Source organism: Simochromis diagramma, unplaced genomic scaffold (assembly GCF_900408965.1).
Source record: "Simochromis diagramma unplaced genomic scaffold, fSimDia1.1 OVJJ01000514.1, whole genome shotgun sequence".
Lineage (NCBI taxonomy): Eukaryota > Metazoa > Chordata > Actinopteri > Cichliformes > Cichlidae > Simochromis > Simochromis diagramma.
In genome coordinates, this window is record NW_024387346.1 from 1,117,208 (window position 1) to 1,138,796 (window position 21,589).

Genomic DNA, 21,589 nt, shown 5'->3' on the forward strand with positions numbered 1-21,589 from the left:
CCCGAAAAACAGGTGGGGGTCCTCCACCACCACCACTCACAGAGGCTGAGGAGTTGGCCCTCAGCCAAAACAGTGGGCGCCCTGTGGCCGAAGGCATCTCTGCGGGGACATCCTCTGAGTCAATAACCCCGCAAGACACAAGTGCCTACATAGGGGGTAAATTCAAAATAATACATGATGTGCATACATCCTTTCTTCACAGTCACCTTTGCAGTGCTACTCATTCATTTGATAAACTCTTTACCATAATGGATTATTTTGTAGTGAAGTTATTTTCCTACTGATTTTGCCTTCCCTCAGTCTTGGTTGTCTTTGAGAGCAATATGACAATGAAGTGTAAGGTGATTGGTATGTTTGTTAATTGCCATTTGGTCCCTTGTAAGTTATAAGTGACCTGTATAAACCTCATATACTATCAGTTGATGGTGGTGGTGTACTGCATCTGGTGCAGCCTCCTGTTGAGCCAGAGCGACATGCAGTTGTGAGTAATACTCCACAGATTATATGAGTTTACAGTAGAACAGCAATGTTGTTTATTTCTTTACCACAGGAAAATAATGAAGAAACATTGACAGCTGTTACAGAGGAGGAAGCAACAAAGACACTTTATGAGGTTTACATCTTTTAATACTTTGTGTACAGGAAATACAGGCGACCAATAAAGCCAGTTGATCCAAAAATCTGTTTATTCTTCTTTCAACATGTTGAGGTGATGGGTCAAAGGAAATGATTGTGAGATATGGTGTCTCTGACTGCTCTTCCATCTTGTATGTCCGTGGGAGGGTCAGGATGTTCATGGTTTGGATCACTGCTGATGTTTGGTTCAGAAGGACAGTGTTCTCCTCTAATTGTGGCAATGTTGTGAAGAATCACACATGGCCACAATAATGTCACATGCCCTTTCTGGGGTGACCCTGAGTCTTTGCAGGCACTGGAACCGGGCCTTAAGCATTCCGATAGTCATTTCAACTCTGGCTCTTGTCCTGCAATGAGCCAGATTATATCGCTGCTGTGGGCCCGGTTCAGGGTCAGGGTAAGGGGTAAGCAAATAGGGTAAACATGGATACCCCCTATCACCAAGCAAGTAGCCAGTGAACTCTCCTAAGACAGAAGGATACACTTCAGTTCAAATGTCCCTGAAGCAATTGGTCTTTATATATTTTAAAGTATTCTCAACTCACCATGTCCAAATTCTGTGCTCAGTGTACATTCACGGAATATTTGTGAGTCATGGACAGAGCCTGGCCACTTGGCTTCCACATTTGTGATAATGTTGGCAGCATCACATATGATCTTCACAGTGCAGAGAACACAAATTAGCATCCATTACTATAATGAAATAATCTGTTAGTTTGAAATGCTACAGGGAACTATGTACCTGTACATTAATGCTGTGGAAAGACTTCCTGTTCACATAGTCTCCTTCATTTACTGAAGGAGCAATGATTGGAATGTGAGTGCCATCTATACAGCCAATCACGCCTGGGAACCCTGAAAATAAATGTAAAATTTAAGTAGTAGTCCAAGTATCACCACATCATACATTACGTTTTGGTCACCTTGATACCTGCAATTTTGTGGAATCCCTCTTTGATAAATCTTGTGGGTCTATGACCGGGGAACACCACAAACGAGTACAGGAGACGTTTCAGTGCAACTGTAACATTCCTGACTGCCCGACAGACGGTAGCCTTGGAAACGTGCTCAGCGTCACCAATATTATACAGAAAGCTCCCGTTTGCAAAAAACCGAAGTGCAATACAAATAATATGTACAGAACTGAGAGGATGTCCGCGATGTGTCACATGAGCAATATTAGGCCTGAGGATGTTATTCAAATAACTTATAGATTGTGCTGAAAAACGGTAACGTTCAGCACAGAAAATCATCAGGAAATGATAAAATGTCCAAACGCGCTCTGATCACTCTCTCCCGGCGGAGAGCTCTGCGGAGAATTTGGGCTTCACGATCTACTGGCTCTTCAAGGAAGGAGCACGCCATGTCTGACACTTCCTACAGTCAGGTTTCCGACAAAGAGGCGGAGAACGTCAGGGTTAGTTGTAGTAAACCTGCTAGGGGGCAGGTTAGCTTCACGGAGTGTGTCGTCATAGTAACTCACTCAGAATTAATCTAAACTCGCTTTGTGAAACCGAAAAACCAGAGTTTTCGTTAACTCAGGGTATACTTACTCAGAGTTTTGCACTAAACCGGCTTCCTGAAACAGGGCCCAGGACTGTCAGAACCATGCTTAACCTCCTAGAACCTGCCGTCCACATATGTGGACATCACATTTGGGTTATTTAGACAAAAATACTCAATTATGCTCTACATGGGCCTGATATCCACTTACGAGAACATTATACTGCTACCGTTCTATCATAATCTTAAATGAATATCCTCATTTGTGGCTCTCGTTTTTCTTAAAAACAAAAGTAAGTTAAAAAAAAATCTGGTAATTCTTTGTTTTTACATTCATCGGGCCCCAATATGCCCAAATATCAAAGAGAAATTAAAATCAGCGCAAAAGACAAAGGGCTGTATCGCGACCGATTGCGCCCAGACGCCAAGACCGGCCGTACTTGGAAAAAATGGCGTGCATCGGTAATGTGGACCCGTATGAAATAAGGCAGTGGAGCGGAAACTCTATGTTCACGGGACAAGAAAATAAAGTACAATCGAGACAAGGGGAAATAAGAGACAAGAGAAAAACGATACACGAATAAAAGCGTGAGTATGAGGCTACGTCCACACGTACCCAGGTATTTTTGAAAAACGCAGATTTTTCTATGCGTTTGTACCTTTCGTCCACACGCAAACGGCATTTTCGAGATTTTTAAAAACGCCTGCCAGGGTGGATATTTTCGAAAACTCCGTTTTTGCATTTACAGGTGGACGAGAAAAACTGAGAAAACGCAGCGTCAAAGGTGTGCGCATTTTTTGACGTCACACTGTGCGCCACGTTATTGTTTCGGTGAAATGAATTTCTACAATACTGTTACTGTTAATTGTACTCTCTGCAGTGTTTGAATGCTTACATATACACACACAGTTACTGTCCCTCCACACATACGACTTGGTTCTGCTTCTATGCCCCAGCTTTGTTTACTTTTTCCCACCGAGGCTTCTAGACTTCTGATTGGCCAACATTTCTGCACGGTTAGGAATATATCGCCACCTGCTGCTTTGGCGTGTTCATAGCAGCGTTTTCCTTCATTTCTGCCTTTACGTGTGGACAGGATTATTTTTTAAAACGAAAACGGAAAATCTCCGTTTTCAAAAATACCTGTGTACGTGTGGACGTAGCCTCAATAGATTTTTTTTGTCTTTGTTTTATGTAAATGTGATACTTTAAGTCACATCTTACTTAAAAATAATAATAAACTGGTAAACACTAAGTGAATGTCCAGATATGAGTTTAGGCTACATTTAATAGTATTTCAACTGCGTGAAATTGGGGTAAACCAGAATGACGTGTGGCCACACCTATTACACTTACAGTAATGCTTCCCTGAAATTATGGCATGTTTTTAAGAGTGGTTTTCTGGAACATTCTTAGGCCAGAGAAATTTACGATCAGAATTTCAACACTCATTCCCACCATCAACACCCTTCGGGCATGACTCACAGCAACGCACATATGTTTCCGGTTGCAAAAGGGGAAAAAAATATGCAGAGGCGCAGTTCATTGCCCTGGGACATAATGTTTGAACTAGCAAGTGTGGGTATGTGTACGTGTGTCAGTGGCAGATAAAGCACACAGCAGACTGTCTGTCAGCTCCCAAGTTCTTGAGTTGTAGAAGAGAGCACACTCTCTGATCATAAGTATGAGGCTCCGTGTCCGGACTGGAGCTCGCTGGCTCCTACCTGTCCTGGTTCTTCTGACTGCCCACCAGGTCAAAGCAAACCAGCCCCAGCCTAAGGAGAGACATTACTACATTGCTGCTGTGGAGATAGATTGGAAATACTCTGGCAACGACACAGACGGGTAGGACAGCACTTCAAACTTTGATAAAGAGTAACTGGAATGCTTTTTTGTCTTTTGTTTTTTTGCATCTGGTAACTTTATTATTGTATTTTTAAAAATCCGTTTTATTATGAAATCAGTAGTCACACCTTGTTAAATCAGTAAATTTCACATCTTAGACTCTATGCACCATTGTGTAAGTATTGTGGGGATTTTCTTATGTGTGCACAATGAGTAATGTTTTGTGTTTTTTCCACCCTTCCTTAGGTCTGGACCCACCTATAAGAAAGTGGTCTTTCGGGAATATGAGAAAGGCTTCAGACAGGCTAAGACTCATCCATCGTGGTTAGGTAAATGCTTCATGCGGTTTACATGAACACACCGTATGTCTGGTTTAAATTTTTAAGTAACACTTGCGCTGTCTGCACATTAACTAACCTGTGAGATAGAGGGGTGTATTTACCAATAACGTTCCCAGAAAGCAGTTACCATGTACATGCATGTATATTAGAGACTTAATGAACCAGTGTTGAGGAGCTTTTAAGGTGCCCTGGTGTCACGCAGTGGGAAAAAAACACAGACAGTCGCTATCAAATGCACTCTTTTTACTTTAGGACACATTAGGTTATTATTATTCATTTAATGTATCACTCCGAGTGCATATTAATGGATAAGCAGCTACCACTTTTGCTAATTTTTCTCTGAAGGAACTGAATTAAAAGGTTGGACTTTCTCCCTTCCACCTCTTATGTGGTGCCAAAGCATATATTCATTTGCAGGATAGTGAAATAACAGTCACAGAATAATTCCTTTCCCAGAAAGCAAGAAAAAAATATAAAGCTGTATTTACAAAAAAGAAGGTTACTTTCATTTTATTGCAAATGTTTACGGTCAAGTTGCTGTGCAAGTCAACAGTTAAAGAGAAAGAGTGATGAGTCAGTCTGTGTTTATCCGAGTGTGTCCCTGTGATGAACTAAAGCCTTTGAAACGACATGATTCCACATAAATAAACTTCTCTGCAGGTCTCCTTGGTCCCACGCTGAGGGCAGAAGAAGGGGAGACGATTGTTGTAACTTTCAGAAACATGGCCACCAGCCCGTATAGCATCAGCCCACACGGTGTGGCTTATGGGAAACAGTCTGAGGGTGAGTGCGTATTAACCCAGCTGCTAACAGATGAATGCAAAAGATGCTGCTATCCTTAAAACAACAGTACCACTACTTCATAACATAGTCTGCCTCATAATGTTACTGTGAGTGCTTGTGATGTCCCTTATTGTAATAATTACACAACATTAGCCAATACAACAAACAAATCTGTTTGACTTCTTCTAAAATATTAACCAGGCAGGCAGATTATCAAAGCAGACAGTTCTGAAGTCCAACAGGAAGAACTGCTAAGCCTTAGGAAATCACTCTCTGAGACTTATGGGAATTAAAGTGAACTTAGGAAATTGAGGCAAAGTGTTCCTTAATTTGCTCTTAATACAAAAGTCAGAGTACACAGGAAACACAAAAATGTAAGAAAACCATGCAGGAGAGTCTCTATTATCTTTGTAAACTGTTTAAAGCTGGTTATAAAAAAAGCTCAAAATCTTCTCAGACTTCCACATACCACAGACAACGAAAGAGCGAACTAAAGGAGGCAGCTTTATTTAGGGTGTAAAAACTAACATTAAACACTAAACTAAACTAGAAACTGGAAACTACAAACTTCAACTAGAACACAAGAAAACGAACCAGGAAGAGTAAACTCTGGAACGGCTAGGAACACGGAGGAAAACACACAGTATTGTGAGAGTACAACGCAATAACAAGCAGGGGAAGACTGAGAACTAAAATACACACGTAGGAAACGAGAGGATGGGGGAAAAGGTGGAAACACAGCTGGAACTCATCAGATGTAAAAACTCAAAACACTGAACACAAGAGAGGGACTATCAAAATAAAACAGGAAACACACGAGATGCACAGAGGCATGGATTTGATACTGAACCGAGGGAACACGGAGCACAGGGACAGGAGCGACATGAGACACGACTGACTGGGGAAGAAGAAAATAAACATGAAGACAGAACAAAATCCACACTAACGTGAGGGGCACAGGAACAAAACCCAAGAACTAGAAATCAAGAAATACTAGAAAACTTAAGGAGCTAGAAATACAAAACAGAAACCAAAACGCTAACTGTGGTAAATCATGATAATAACACAAAATATAAAACACCGGTTCACTGACCCAGGACCATGACAGTAACAAAACAGAAACTTTTGAAAGTCTTGTGAACATGACATCAGTGCAACTAAGGAGATTTTCTCTATATATTTAAATTTCATTTTAGTTAGTTTTCCAAGTTTACAAGATCATTTAAATTATTTTGAATTTCTTTTTCAAAAGGCTGGTTTTTATTTTATTTTAGTTAACTAAAATGTTTGTTTTTTTCACATCTAGTTTTAGTTTATTTTTAGTTGTAGTTGCTGCACACCAGTGGCATTTTGTTAATTTTGCCATCATGATATTATTTATCTGTAATTCGGAGTAGTTATCTCCTTTCTTCACAGGAGCCTACTACTTTGACAACACGTCACAAAAAGAGAAAGAGGACGACAAAGTACTTCCAAACAGTGAGCACGTTTATTACTGGGAGGTGACGTCAGATGTTGCTCCTCAGAAAAATGACCCCACCTGTCTTACCTACACCTACATCTCCCATCAAAATGTGGTCAAAGACTACAACTCTGGCCTCATTGGCACTTTGCTCATCTGCAAGCAAGGTAACTATGAAAATGCGTTGGTGCTTTTTGTGTTTTTTACACTGCTTTTAGAATTTTGATCGCTCTCTTTTTTTCTTTCTCTCTGGGCAGGCAGTCTAGATGAATCAGGGCAGCAGGCTGGCATCCACCACGAGTATGTATTTCTTTTCGGGGTTTTTGATGAGAGCAGGAGCAAATACGAGCCTACCGGCTATACCTCAGACAACCATGTGAAATATACTATCAATGGATATACAAACGGATCTCTGCCAGGTAAGTCTGTATAACACTCAGTTATTTGTCACTAAGGGATCTAAAAGCTAGCCTTTTTTAATATATGGATTCTACAATAATACAATACAATAATGAAGTATTCAATAGCAAAACAATGAAAACACTTTAAAACAGTTTTTTTTACATTTCATATATATATATATATATATATATATATATATATATATATATATATTAGTATTAACAAAAGCTATGGACTAAATTGTTACGTTAAATACAGACCCCAGAAGCAGCCCAGAGTTTCACAGTTGTTTTTTCTGTTCTCCTCTGATGTATACTAAACAATTATTTACACTGGCATCTCTGATTCACATTTCCATGAGATTCGTTAATCTTTAGCTACAGTTCACTCCATTTCTCTGACAGCTGGGGTTTATACAGTGAGTTGTACAAAAAGTTTTGACATTGGCACAAAGTTTTTCATTCACTTCATGCTGCTTTTGTTTTTAATGAAATTATTATTGACAGGTTTCTATGATAAACTGAAGAACAATCACAAAGATTTAATCATTCAAAAGCTGCAAGTTGCAAAGTGTACCAAAAGACCTTTGTGCCATTGCCAGAACTTTTGGCCACAACTGTATTTTCAGGAACAGTGACATTGCTGATGGAATTGAGTGGTAAATGCTAGGGTGTGTATGTCGGTGTAAAGGAAAAATATTGACTGTAAGAATTAATGTAAAAACCATAAAGAGACTCAGAGTTTCCTCTTTTCCTTCCAGATGTCAGCATGTGCACCTATGCCCCTGTGAGTGTACATCTGGTGGGTATGAGCTCAGAGCCAGAGGTATTCTCAGTGCATATGAACGGGCAAGTACTGGAACATGCTGGGCATAAAGTGTCATCAGTCGGGCTCATCACTGGTTCCTCCATCACTGCCAGCATGGTGGCTGTCCACACAGGACGCTGGCTGCTCTCCTCACATACCGTCAAGCACATAGAAGGTAAGTGTTTCTCTACATTAACCAGAGTAGAAAAGTATTCACCTGTGTAGTTAAACTGACAGTAAAAATTCATTCCTATCATTGCAGCTAGCATGCACGCTTTTGTGGATGTGATAAATTGTAAAGGATTTGAAAAACCACAGCGGTGGGTGAGCTATACAGAACAACGACAAAGCAGGCAGTGGAAATACTACATCGCTGCTGAGGAAATTTTCTGGGACTATGCGCCTACCAAGCAAGACCATATTGATGAGTAAGCAGACTATATTTTAAAACATTTTAGGTATTTTTTTTTTGGTTTATGAAAGATTAAAACTGCAAATGTGCCGACATGAACTGATATAGAAAATTTCTCATTTTTTTGTGTAGGGACTTCAAGCGCCAGTACCTGAGTCAGTCACCAACACGCATAGGTGGGAAGTACAAGAAGGCAGTGTACACTCAGTACAAAGATGAGACGTTCACTGAAAAATCAGAGAACAAGCAGAGGAAAAATGAGCTGGGTATTTTGGGCCCAGTGATCAGAGCGCAAATCAGAGACATTATCACGGTGAGAGAACATGTATTGAAGCCAAATTATAGTCACTTAGCATATTATGAGTTAAATTATTATTCATATCACTCCACATGATCACACGAGCCACATAACTCAAAACATATTTAGGAAAAAACAGCTTAAAAGCACCATGCTCCAAATGCTTTACTTTCAAAGCAGTCTCACTCTTAGTTCTGGCTGAGGGAACCTGGTTTGGAGGGTCACCAACGTGCACTGACAGGCAATAAAATGACAATTATTTAGGCATCAACAGTCTTCACTAAATGATTTAAAACAGAATATTATTTAACTACGTTCAAAAATTCAAAACCCATCTCTCAAAGACAGGAAATAGATGTACTTTTGAGTTGAAAGTCAGCACTTTATCCAGACAGTCAGTGGTATTTCAAATCAATAAACACAGAGCTAAGACAAGTATCTTGTGTGTGTCTCACTAAAGTGGGCTGCAGGGATTGTGTAATTATTTCACAGTGATTACAGACTGTTTGTCCTCATGTACCCTTACTGCTGTTACAGATTGTTTTTAAGAACATGGCCTCCAGACCCTACAGTATCTACCCGCATGGACTGACAATAGAGAAGTCCCAAGAAGGAGTCAACTACCCAAAAGGAGGTACTAATTTCTCATTCCATTTAAAGCAAACGTTTTAAGGCTGAACAGCCCACTTTAGTTTGCTTATATTAAAAGTTGACATATATTTGATGGAGTTTTTGTATTATGGTTTCCAGGAAACCATTCTCATGGTGTCCAGCCAGGTGAGACACACACCTATGTGTGGAAAGTGGTCGAAGAGGATGAGCCTTTGGAGGGAGATTCCAGATGTCTGACACGACTTTATCACAGTGCGGTGAACACACCACGGGACATCGCCTCTGGACTGATCGGACCAATGCTCATCTGCAAGAGTCAGTCCCTCAATGTCAGGAATGTGCAGGTAAGAAAAACAGCTGCTAGACACTGGGCAGCAAAAATAAAAAATAAATAATAAATGCTGCTTTCAGTGTTATTTGGTTTGCGTCCAGACTCCACACAGAAAGGCCTCAGTCTTCATATTTAAGTGGTATTTTGAATTAAGTTTGGTTTCATATAGTTTTTCAAGTTCACTTATATAAGTTGAATTCAGTCCAGTTTTATTCATATAGCACCAAATCACAACAACAGTTGTCTCAAGGCGAGTTACATTGTAAGGTAAGAACCTACAGAGAAAGGCCCAACAATCAGATGTCCTCCGAGCAAGCACTTTGGCGCCAGTGCAGAGGAAGAAGAAACCTCCGCCAGAACCAGGCAAAGAGTAAAACTAAACTTAGTTTGTGAGCACACAATCTTGTTCAGTTAGTTATCATTTTTTAGTTTATGTTTAGTTAACAACTATTGAAAAAGATTTTAATGAATGTTGTTTTAATTTGTCGAATAATTTGATGATGACCAAAATACCTGCAAGCCCAAAAACGATAAGACTGAGATGTATTTGCTGTTGATATAGAAGCTGATGGTGTGAAGAGGAGTACATGTCTTTCTTTTTGTCTACAGCTGAAAGCAGACAAAGAGCAGCATGCGATGTTTGCGGTCTTTGATGAGAACAAGAGTTGGTATCTAGAGGATAACATTCGCCAATATTGTAATCAATCTAAAGTCAACAGGGAAGACCCAGAATTTTATAAGTCCAATATCAAGCACAGTGAGTTTTTCCTTGAGCTAATTAAGGTTCATATAACATATTGGCCTTGCATTTACCTGGCTGCAGTCAACTAACTGTCATGAATTACCTTACAGCTGTCAACGGTTACATCTTTAAGGACGACCCACCCTTGGGCTTCTGCAGTGGTGAGGTTGCAACATGGCACGTGTCCAGCATTGGCGCACAGGACTACATCCAGACAGCTACTTTCTACGGCCACACATTTGAGCTGAATGACAGAACAGAGGACTTCCTAAGCCTCTACCCCATGACTGGAGAGACCATCACTATGAACATGCTCAACACTGGTCAGTAAGGACTGACAGTGCTCATATTATGTCAGATTCTTAACATCCAGATAATTATTTGCCAGGATATTTTTTTACCTTCAGAAAGACATTGAAAGTAACACTTTATTGAACTGCATGATATTAAGTATAGATTCATAGATGCAATAGCTCTCTGGTGTTAAAATTAAAACCAGTGCAGTTGCACAGAAGTCTATGGAAACAGAACCCTCAGCGCTCTTTTTTTGTGCCCTAAATAAATGCTTTTCTGATGAGTTTATGGCCCTAATTGTTACATTACAGATCATAGTTAATATACAAGAAGTTCATTTTGTACAAAGTTGTAAAGGTCAGGATATGCTCACGATTTATCAAAGATAGTGTCCTTTGGTTTCATGTTTAGAGGCACCCCAGGCTGGTGGGTTGATGGTGAGAACAAAAATGTTTCATGACTTCACGAAACTTCACAAGTGTAACGTAACATTTCCCATATCCATCCTATATAGTCCATGTAATTAACCAGTCACTGCCACCATCCGAAACAGATGCACACTCCATAGTTTTATCACTGATGTTTTTTGTGTCTCTTTTAAACCAGGTGTCTGGCTTCTTGCTTCCCTGAATTCCCATGAGACAACTAACGGAATGCGTGTTAAGTTTCGGGATGTTGAGTGCTTCCGTGACTACCAGTATGAGTACGAAGATTCATTTCCAAAAAGTGAGTTTACTGTGTGGAAGCCCCCTAGCTTGGAGGAAATCAAAGAAAAAGAAGAGAAAGAGAAGGTAGATCCAGATAAAAACTCATCACTGGAGCCAGATAACTACACACAAATGTTTGCAGAAGAATTGAATCTCAGGTCTCTCAAGAGCCAGTCTGCTGACTCAGATATGGAGAACTTGGACCTCTCTTTCCTGGATTACGATGTTGTTGATGTCCTTGAAAAAGATATGAACAGCACCCTTAATTTCACAGAGATAAAGAGTAAACCCGAGACCTCCACTATAAACTCAGATGCATTAACTGAAGTGTGGTTTCTTATTTTGAAAGTCCTGAATATTACAATAGGTAATTTGCAGAAACAAAGCACAAGTGAGAATACAACACATATACTGAACAGCAGTACACCATTGACACAGTCAGTTTTAGACAGTTCCACTCTGTATCAAACAGAGAACCTAACTGGTTTGAATAGCCACAATGTGTCACAAAAGGATTCCAGTACAACTAGAAATGGCAGTTTGTCATCAGAGACTACCAGACCTAACGTAGCATTGCAAGAGCCAACCAATCTCACTGCAGCACTATCAGGAAATTCAAGTAACAGTTTAGAAAGGGAAAGAATAAATGTAACACTGACCACTGATAACCACACTTCTATTGAAGAGGTTGTACAGGACTCTGAGGAGAAATACACTAGAGGGGATGTGTTCTCTTACTCTGTGCCTCTGTCAAAGCCAAGCATTAACAATTTCAACAGTAGCCTAAACAGCAATTTATCAGCTGACACTCTGCTGGAAAATACAAAACGGGAAGACGAGACTAACACTGCAGTAAAGTATGGCAACACGTCAGCAGAGAGAACAAACCATTCATTGTCAGTTCTAGAGGTAGATGTTGAAGAAGTCAGCAGCAACATTAAAAGGAACAACTTAACCATCTTGGAGTTGACTAAAAGGACAGAAAATAAAACCAGTGACAATAACACTTTTTTGAGCTCAGGAGAGCTAGAGTATGGACCTCAAATTAATCTTGAAGTTGTGACTACTCCAACTAATTCCAGCTATAAAAATGTAACCCAGATTTTGCTTGAGAATGAGCAAAATGTCACAGGGGATGCATCCAGATCAGCTCTATCAGTGATGAGCAGTATGGGGCGTGAGGAGAATATCTCAAGTCTCTTTGACAAGTTGACCAACACATCTTTGGAAAGTCTTTCTAATCAGACTACAGTTTCAGGTAACCAGTCCCTCAGTTCTGAAGAGCTAGGTTTCTCAGAGAGCAGTGAAGAAGTGATCATCTTCCTTAAGGAAAACAATACAGAGGCTATTAAAACCAGTTTGGTCAAAATACAAGGTCACAACTGGACCTACGAAGGAACTTACCAAATGATACCTGAGGAACTTCCAGACCAGTTGAAGAAACACTTTGAGAAGGAAACCCCTCAAACAACACTGCCTCCAAAAAAGAAAGTCAGGGTTGTGAACCGTCGACAGAGACCAGAGAAGGGACATGGCATGAAAACAAGGAAAAGAAAGGAATACAAGCCTCAGGCCCGGAGTGGTTTACCATTCTCTCCTCGTGGATTTAATCCAGGAATGACTCCTCGTGGGTCACGGCCTCACTCACCAAAGCCCGTCTTGACTGAGGACCACGTCATTGACATGCCCGTTGTTATTGGTGTGCCTCGGCCTGATTTCAGCGACTATGAGCTTTATATTCCTGGGGGAGAACCAGATCACCTAGCGCTAGAAGAACAGGATGAATACGAGTACGTGATGTACAAAGACCCTTACAGCGTCGCTGATGATATCAAGAACCTTGACCTTGACGAGACCACAAAATATTACTTAAAAATGTCAGGCCCCAATGTCAAGACTTATTTCATTGCTGCAGAGGAGGTCGAATGGGATTATGCAGGGTATGGACACAGGTAAGCTCAGAGTTGTGAAAATTTAAAAGACTAATATAACACCTGAATGCTGATTTACAGGAAATCAAGAACATGTCAGCTAAAGCATCATCCTGTTATTTAAACAGGAGGCAAGAAAAGCATGAACTACTCAGCCAAGAAACTAAGTTCACCAAGGTAGTCTTTCGAGGTTACTTGGATAGTAGCTTCACCACACCCGACATCCGTGGGGAGATAGACGAGCATCTCGGCATCCTGGGGCCGGTCATCAAAGCGGAGGTTGGACAAAGCATCATGGTAAGACTAACCCGACATAAGCCAGCTGCCTTTACTTTCTCAATATTTATATGTTCTGTCTAAAGCAACCAAGATCCATCTAACCAATTACCTTCACTAAGCTAATAGACTCACTATGTGTCCTTTATCCTGGTTTAAAGGTCAGAGCTCCTAATCTAACTCTCAGCAAGATAATCAAAAAGAGCGTTTTCCAAAAAAAGTTTATTACCCCAACCCTAACACTCCATCTTTCCAAAATGCAGAATGTGTGTCACTGTCTCGTAGGTGGTGTTCAGGAACAATGCCAACCGTCCATATTCAATACACCCCAATGGGGTGTCCTATACCAAGCGGACAGAAGGCCTCTCCTATGAGGATGAATCCCATTACTGGTTCAAATATGACAATGAGGTTAAACCCAATAGCACCTTTACTTATTTGTGGCAAGTCGGGCATACAGTTGGGCCAAAACCAGAAGAGTCTGTCTGCCGAACCTGGGCCTACTATTCAGGCGTAAATCCTGTGAGTATAATAATTAATACTTGTTATAAAAAAGAGAGATGCAGAGAATTTTCTGTGGTTTAAGTTATATCTTCAATAAAACAAAAACAAAGTAATGATTTATTTAAAATAATATTGAACCTCACATGTGCGCTTTCTCTTAGGAAAGGGATATCCACTCAGGCTTGATTGGGCCTTTGCTGGTGTGTCGAGAGGGAACCTTGGACACGAAATTAACAGATAGGAGAGAATTCACACTACTTTTCATGACTTTTGATGAGTCACGGAGCTGGTACTATGAGAAGAACTCTGAGATAATGCAAAGAAAAAGGCGAAGGAGAATCATGGATCACACGTTCAAGGAGAACCTAAAGTTCCATTGTAATGCATTACTTTTAGTGCCTTCTATACCATGCACCTATTAGAGACAAAAACAGAATTATATAAAAATGTCTTGGTTTTTTTTAGCAATCAATGGAATTATACACAGCCTGAAGGGCCTGAGGATGTACACCAACCAGCTTGTGACCTGGCATCTCATCAACTTGGGTTCTCCCAATGATTTTCATAGTGTCCACTTTCATGGGCAGACATTTATACACAAGAAGAGCACCAGCTACAGACAGGCTGTCTACCCACTGCTGCCTGGTGAGAATGATATGTAAACTTAGAGTAACACCTTCTTCACCACATTTTAAACATTAGAATTCACAGTCTGCAGGATTTGGATTGTCAGCTGTAGCAGCAGAGAGAAAAGTTTCAAGTGAATCCGTGTGATGAACTGTGTTCGCAGGGGGTTTTGCTACCCTGGAGATGTATCCATCCAAACCTGGCCTCTGGCAGCTGGAGACAGAAGTTGGCCTTAGCCAACAGAAGGGCATGCAGACACTCTTTTTGGTTCTGGATAATGGTGCAAATATAAAACTATCACTCTGCTGAATTTACAACATGATTTTCTACCCATTTTGACATGTTTTATATGTCTTACATTTTAATACTGAAATATTTCTCGTGTGTCCCCAAGACTGCTATCGTCCACTGGGTCTAGAATCGGGCAGTGTGAAGGATGGAGAGATCACAGCAATCAAAACTAGAGGTAGCTATACTACCTCTTGTCTGCAATAATTTATTTTAGCAACAAATACACTTCGGTACTACTTAACTCACAGTACATCACGAATCACTACTGATCTACTGATGTTGTTGTTACCTGGACTAAAACTAGAAGGGTAATCAAGGTCATCGCCTTTATGTAATGCAGGAAAAGGAGAAGGAAGAGGGAGGTCCTTTTCCATTGGGTGGAGATCAACTAAAAAACTAAAAGGGCAGTGATAGCCAAGGAGTACAAAACTCAAGAGTAGCAAATAACATGATTTATTTACAATAAAACAAGCCCAGGGCATTTAAAAATATTAATAAAAACTAAAGCCAAGCTAGAAGTCCAACTTCTACATTATATCTACAGGTGGAACAGTCTTGAACAGATGCTCTAGCACCAACTATCACAGAAATCTTTCTTTTCACCAGTTGTGTCTCCAAATCCACCACCATATCCGACAACTTTTCTATAATTCTCATAAAAAGGACTTTTACTGGGGACTCAATGCACTTCTTATACCACAAGCTGCATTCACCCCTGTCCCGCGTTATTTTCTGCACTTTGACCAATCACACTCTGATGGATACATCGGAGGCAATCGGCAGTTCGGTATCTTGTCAGAGGACCTGGGAAATTATTGCATGGTAAAGGTCTGTAATTTTTTCTGTCTTTTAAGGATACTGGGAGCCCCATCTTGCCAGATTGAACAATCAGGGTAAATACAATGCATGGAGCACAGACAAGAACAACAGCTTTATTCAGGTAATGTGGTGTAGATGTGATAACCTACACTCCCATGCTTACCATGCAAATGCAGTTGTTACATACCAGATGCGATGCAAAAAAAAGACACGAAATTCCACATTTTTCAGATGCAAACTTGTTGTTTAACATATACACACTGAAAGCGTTTGTCCTCACAAAAAATAATTTTCCCCCAACACTGGACTGAAAAAAGTAGCTGGTCCTGATGTTTCTAAACCAGAAAGGGAAGACAGAGAGATTCTGGGTTCATCCACTTCTCACAAGAAGGCAGCAGCAGGGAGAACTTCATGGTTTGAAATCCAGGAATTGAAGCTGTTTTACGACTGCTTGTACATGTTTCAGGATGTGAGTGAGGCAGTTTGAGCTCTTGTTGGCAAAGTTGGGACCACATCTGAAGAGGCAGAGAAATTATGTCTTAGGTAAAATAGTCAGAGGTTGGAAGTAATGAAGTACAAATACTTTGTTACTGTACTTAACTAGAATTTTCAGGTATCTGTACTTGAGAATTTCTTTTTCTGACAACTTTTTACTTTTACTCCCTAGATCTTTAAATGACTAGCTGTACTTCCATTTTCAAAACAGCTTAGGTTTGGGATAGGTTACATTAGGTTCAGCTGTGTCATCTGTAGCGTTTATCATCTGAGGTTAAAGTGGAATGGTGTTGTGCACTCCCAACGCCAAGTATAACTACCTTGGCACAACAGTGCTCCTGCTAGCTAAAGGTCCAGCTGCTGTATTTTACAGGGAGAGAAAATTGTGTGACATGAGTTCACTCAGAGATGGAGAAAGATGTAGGAACACAAACAGGAGTGGGTAAGAAAAAGAGAGGTTAGATTTAAAGATAAAGACTGCTCAGTGACGCTTGATAAACTGCAACTTTAAAGCTTGTATTCAATGTAATCACATATTTGATTTGTATATGGTGTGTTTTGATAAATTATGTACTATCATATTGTGAAATGTCTTGCAAAACAAACAAACCTACACAAACTTTATGTTCTTCAAATGTTGCATGAAAATACTGGGTAAACAGGTTAGTTTTAGTACTGTGGCGAATTCTTTATTAAAACACTGTGTGCGTCTGGTGCATAGTGGCTGTGCTGCTCATGGTCAGTGTTAGGTTACAAGTGCAGCAGAGATGAATTTGCATTTAAGTCAATGATGCTTATATTAATTAACTGAATTCCAGCTTTATACTGTCTATTATAAACACCGTATAAAAAGTGTAGTGTCAGTGTAGGGGATAGACATCAGCCAAGATAGCTTGTGAAACTGCTTACATCATGTTCAGTTGTGTGAATCCACAAAGAGCAGCTGGTCAGCTGATTACAGCATGTACACAAAGAAAACCTACTGGAGCTCACGTTAGAAATTAATGTAAGTTGTGATTCTTTTCCCAACGCTTAGACTCTGCACAGATCTTAGAGTTTCCTTGATGTATCCCACTGAATCCGACTGTAACCCTTGACTGCGCTCATTTTATTGTTTATCTGTGGAGGCACCCTCGACAATGTAGGCAACAGAAAATAGTGTGTTTGTTTTTTTTGTTTTTTTTTAATTCTCTTTCACTTCATGTGTCCTACATAACATGTTCAAGCTAAGTATATTCATTAGAATTAGCATTTAAAATTAAATTCTCATGTACTAACATTATTTTATTATTATATTAATATAGCACAAGCCTCAGTTACCTTTGGACAAAAATGGTTAGTAGAATCAAAGACCTACAGTTTGTTTTCTTACTTTGAGTGCATATTTTCACTTTTACTTGAGTAAAGAAGTTGCTTCAGTACTTCTACTGGAGTATTTTTTAACCCAGCTATCCATACCTCTACTTAAGTAAAGTCTGTACTTTTGGCACCTCTGCTATTATTTAACTATTATCATTGTAGATTCGATTTCGGTGCGCAATGAGCGCACCTGTCACCAAATGCAGCGGTTTGATTTGTCACATTTATTGTTCATATGGAAAAAAATTTAAAAATCTACCTTTATCTGAAAAATAAATGCTGCAAGTTTCATCAGGTGAAATGACTCAGTTGGTGTGAACAACTGCATTAAGAAAATGTGGGTCTTAAAAAGATTTTTACCGCACAAAATATTTGCACAAATTTTACCTGTCCAGTGTGTAGAAGTGCCAAAACTCCTTTTTGATCCACTTTGATCTTATGTGGGGCAGACCAGCAAAACTGCCCTTTCTGCCATTGAACAGAAGTTTAACTGCACATTTAATTCCTTATATATCTCATATACAAACTATTTTGACAGAAAGAAATCTGTCATCACAAGTCTTAAATTTTAAAGAGTAAATGTGTAAAATTACAGAAATCTATAACTGAATAACTTTGTTTAAGTAGGGATGACCATGGGGGACATCTTTATCAGCAGGAAAAGCTGTGAAACTTCTGAAAATACAATTAAAAGTCCAAAATTTCTTTTCTGAAGACATCCAGTGGGACGGACTGGAGGCTTTAGCGGGCCTTATGTTTGACACTGTGCCTTAATACCTACTTTCCCCTACACAGGTAGACTTCCAGCGGCCAGTTGTGATCAGCCAGGTGGCAACTCAGGGAGCCAAGCAAATGTTCTATTCCCAGTATGTGGTCAAATATTTGATCTCCTACAGCAACGACCGCCGGAAGTGGATCTTTTATAAAGGCGACAGCGAAGGCTTTAGAAAGGTGGGGGGGAAGTTTGATCACTTCCTTTCTTTAATGCAAAGACCTACAAACTGGACAAGCTTGGGAGCAGCTATCTAATTCTCTCACTTTGTGTCTTATCCTCTCTTACCAGGTATTCACTGGTAACCAGGAAGCCTATGGGACAAAGACAAATATTTTCTTCCCTCCCGTGATTGGACGATTCATTAGGCTTCACCCCATTGAATGGTACAGCATGGCAACAGTCCGCATGGAGTACTTTGGCTGTGAGCTTGATGGTAAGCCGGTACAGTAACAACGATTTTAGTAAAAAAAAAATTTAAAAAAAGGTTTGGACACTGTGCATTGCAAACCCCAGACTAAATGCATAAGACTTTAAACTGGCTGTAAGGGATGCTGTGAAAATTTTAAAAGTGTATGTTATGATCAAGTGAAAGGTCCTAAACATTTCTGATCTCCTGCCTCAGGCTGCTCAGTGCCTCTTGGGATGGAAAGTGAAGCTATAGGGGACATTTACATCACAGCCAGCTCTACAGCCACTAGCTGGTACAATGGACCCTGGAAACCATCACTCGCACGCCTCAACAGACAAGGTGCCGTCAACGCATGGCGGGCTATGGTAAATGTCCTAATATTGCCGTGATAGATAAAACAGAAGTGCATTCAGATTTAATGTGAGCATCGCATAAAAACCAGTACACCTACAACACTTAAAAACCCTTGAGAATTTGCCAGTTCATTAGCATGCAGATTTTTCCTGATTGCCTCTCTTGTTTCTTCTCCTTCTCAGTATAACAACATGGACCAGTGGCTTCAGGTAGAACTGCCTCAGATTAAAAAGATCACAGGTGTCATAACCCAGGGAGCCAAGTCTCTGGGGAAGGAGATGTATGTCACGTCCTACATTTTGCAGTACAGTGACAACGGGATAGAGTGGAAAGAGTACACGGATAGTGAGGATGAGCCTGCCAGGGTGAGCCGTCCAACATGTTGAGCAAGTAAACTTGTGTTTTCACTGAGTGAAGTAAAGAAGTGATTGTAAACGATTCCTGTCTCTCTGCTCACATCAAATCCAGGTTTTTGTGGGAAATACAAATAACAACGGCCACGCCAGGAACTACATCTACCCTCCCATTTTCTCCCGCTTTATCCGAGTCATCCCCAAAAGCTGGATGACCTCCATCACCATGAGAATTGAGCTGCTTGGATGTGACTTTGAGTGATAATAGATAATAGATCATACAGGTCAGCTCAAGCATGCTCATGAATATGCAAATAAATGGACATGAAGCTAAAAAGGTAACATAACAGAAATACCAAATCACAGCTAACATGAAAAAACTCACACATGTTTGTTTCAGACTATTTGCCAGATTTGTCTTGTAGCTTGAGGACAAGAAGAAGGAGACGAGTGAATTGTCACTTGTCACTATGATTTTTTTATTTTTTGGAAGTTGCAATCAAAGTAGTAAAAAGTAGTAAAAATGTAATGAGTAAGTAGGATTTGTGTGTTTTTGAAATACTAGTTGTATTTTCAAGTTTATATGCAGTATTTTATCAGGAACAAATACTGATTCATGTAAATATGTAAGCAGAGAACGAATATGTAATTTATTTCTAATAAATACAATATGCATTGTTTTTATTCGGTGTCATGTTCAGTGATGGATGGACGGTTTGCATGACTGAATACGCTGTACAAATGGAGAGCCTTGGTATCCCAAGCATGAGTGTGGGAACGCTGATATCTTCTCATGGTGTCCTGAAGGTGTCACTTTTAACACCTCTGCTGGGGCCAAGCCTTTGTTAGCAGCACAAGAGTCAACAGACACGTGCAGCTGCACACACATGTTATGTTTATCCATTTGCTGATCATGTTAAACGGGGCACCAGAGGTGTGAACGTCTCAGCGTGTTTGGATTACTTTGCTACTGATCTATGGAGGCAAATCAACTCACAGATAGCCTTATTGGACACCTGCAGTCTGCCTGGGAGCAGCTGCTTAACTGTGTGATTTGGAAATAATAATACTGCATGCATGCTACTACCGCACATTCAACTAATGTATATATTATATATATAATGTTCTTCCTCTACCCCCCCCCCCCCCCCTTTTTGCACAAGTCGAGGAGCGTGTTAGGTTACACTGTGTGTTATACTTGTATAACTATGCATGTGACAAATAAAGAACCTTGAACCTTGAACCTACTAATACTACTACTACTACTAATAATGATGATGATGATGATGATGCAGCAATAAGGTCCTGAGTTCAATTCCACCACCCGGCCGGGGTCTTTTTGTGTGGAGTTTGTATGTTCTCCCTGTCTTTGCGTGGGTTCCCTCTGGGTACTCTGGAAATGAAAGCAAAGGCGATATATTGAGAGCGCCCTCCTTAAATTGTACTTGCTGATGTAGATTACAGTTCAGTTCAAAATACAACTGAGGTGAGATTTTGTTTTGTTACTGTTGTATTGCTGAGCAAAGATCAGCCGCAACTGTGAGATTCCACCACCAGATGTCACTGCAGTTTCACGATGGCTGAAAATCAGACCTAGACAAAATAAGAGCCCCGGAGATCCTGGAGATCATACAGTGCAAAACGAGCTGTCTCGTTGGATTATGGAGGTCCTATCTAGTGATGGGATTTCCGTCTCTTTTTAGAGAACCGGCTCTTTCAGCTCGGCTCACTAAAAAGAGCCGGCTCTTTCGGCTCCGAACCGGCTCTTCAGGCTGTTTTGTTGCTTTAATTAATTTATTATTAACAATAATATAAAATTATGCACAAAAGGACACAAGTTTTGAAAATGTCAAAGATAAATTTTACTAAAGAGCAGGGGAAGAGTTGGCTGCCTTTAGAGACCTCTTTGCCCAGAAAAACACAAGCACACATATATATTCAAATAATTAAAAAAAAAAAGTTCATTTACCTGTTACTACCACACACCAAATCCGGTCGTTGGTACTTGCTGGCTTGTGTAGCCACTAAATAACAAAAGCTCAACACTGCACGTAGCATCCTGGAGCACTTCTGTTGTCTTTTGTACGTGTTTTGGAGTTTTTACGTGTTTTGAAGTTTGTACGTGCTTTGTCTCTAGGGGCCACCGTAAATATACTTTTATTTATTCACGCCACATAAAATGTAATAAATAAATCATATAATACAAAAATCAACTATTCA

The 21,589-nt window shown here is 40.1% G+C and overlaps 1 protein-coding gene across 1 annotated transcript; it reads left to right on the forward strand.

The window, feature by feature from the left end:
- The first annotated feature begins 3,711 nt into the window (after nucleotides 1-3,711).
- On the forward strand, nucleotides 3,712-20,053 carry f5 (coagulation factor V). The gene is made up of 25 exons (XM_040006713.1): nucleotides 3,712-3,985; nucleotides 4,232-4,314; nucleotides 4,987-5,109; nucleotides 6,526-6,738; nucleotides 6,829-6,990; nucleotides 7,734-7,955; nucleotides 8,043-8,208; nucleotides 8,325-8,505; nucleotides 9,028-9,124; nucleotides 9,241-9,446; nucleotides 10,043-10,190; nucleotides 10,286-10,498; nucleotides 11,076-13,128; nucleotides 13,236-13,404; nucleotides 13,669-13,905; nucleotides 14,049-14,265; nucleotides 14,353-14,532; nucleotides 14,678-14,794; nucleotides 14,909-14,980; nucleotides 15,660-15,745; nucleotides 18,274-18,429; nucleotides 18,542-18,686; nucleotides 18,876-19,027; nucleotides 19,199-19,381; nucleotides 19,485-20,053. The coding sequence occupies exons 1-25, from the start codon at nucleotides 3,825-3,827 to the stop codon at nucleotides 19,629-19,631; spliced, it is 5,889 nt and encodes a 1,962-aa protein (XP_039862647.1). The 5' UTR covers nucleotides 3,712-3,824; the 3' UTR covers nucleotides 19,632-20,053.
- The last annotated feature ends 1,536 nt before the right edge of the window (nucleotides 20,054-21,589 follow it).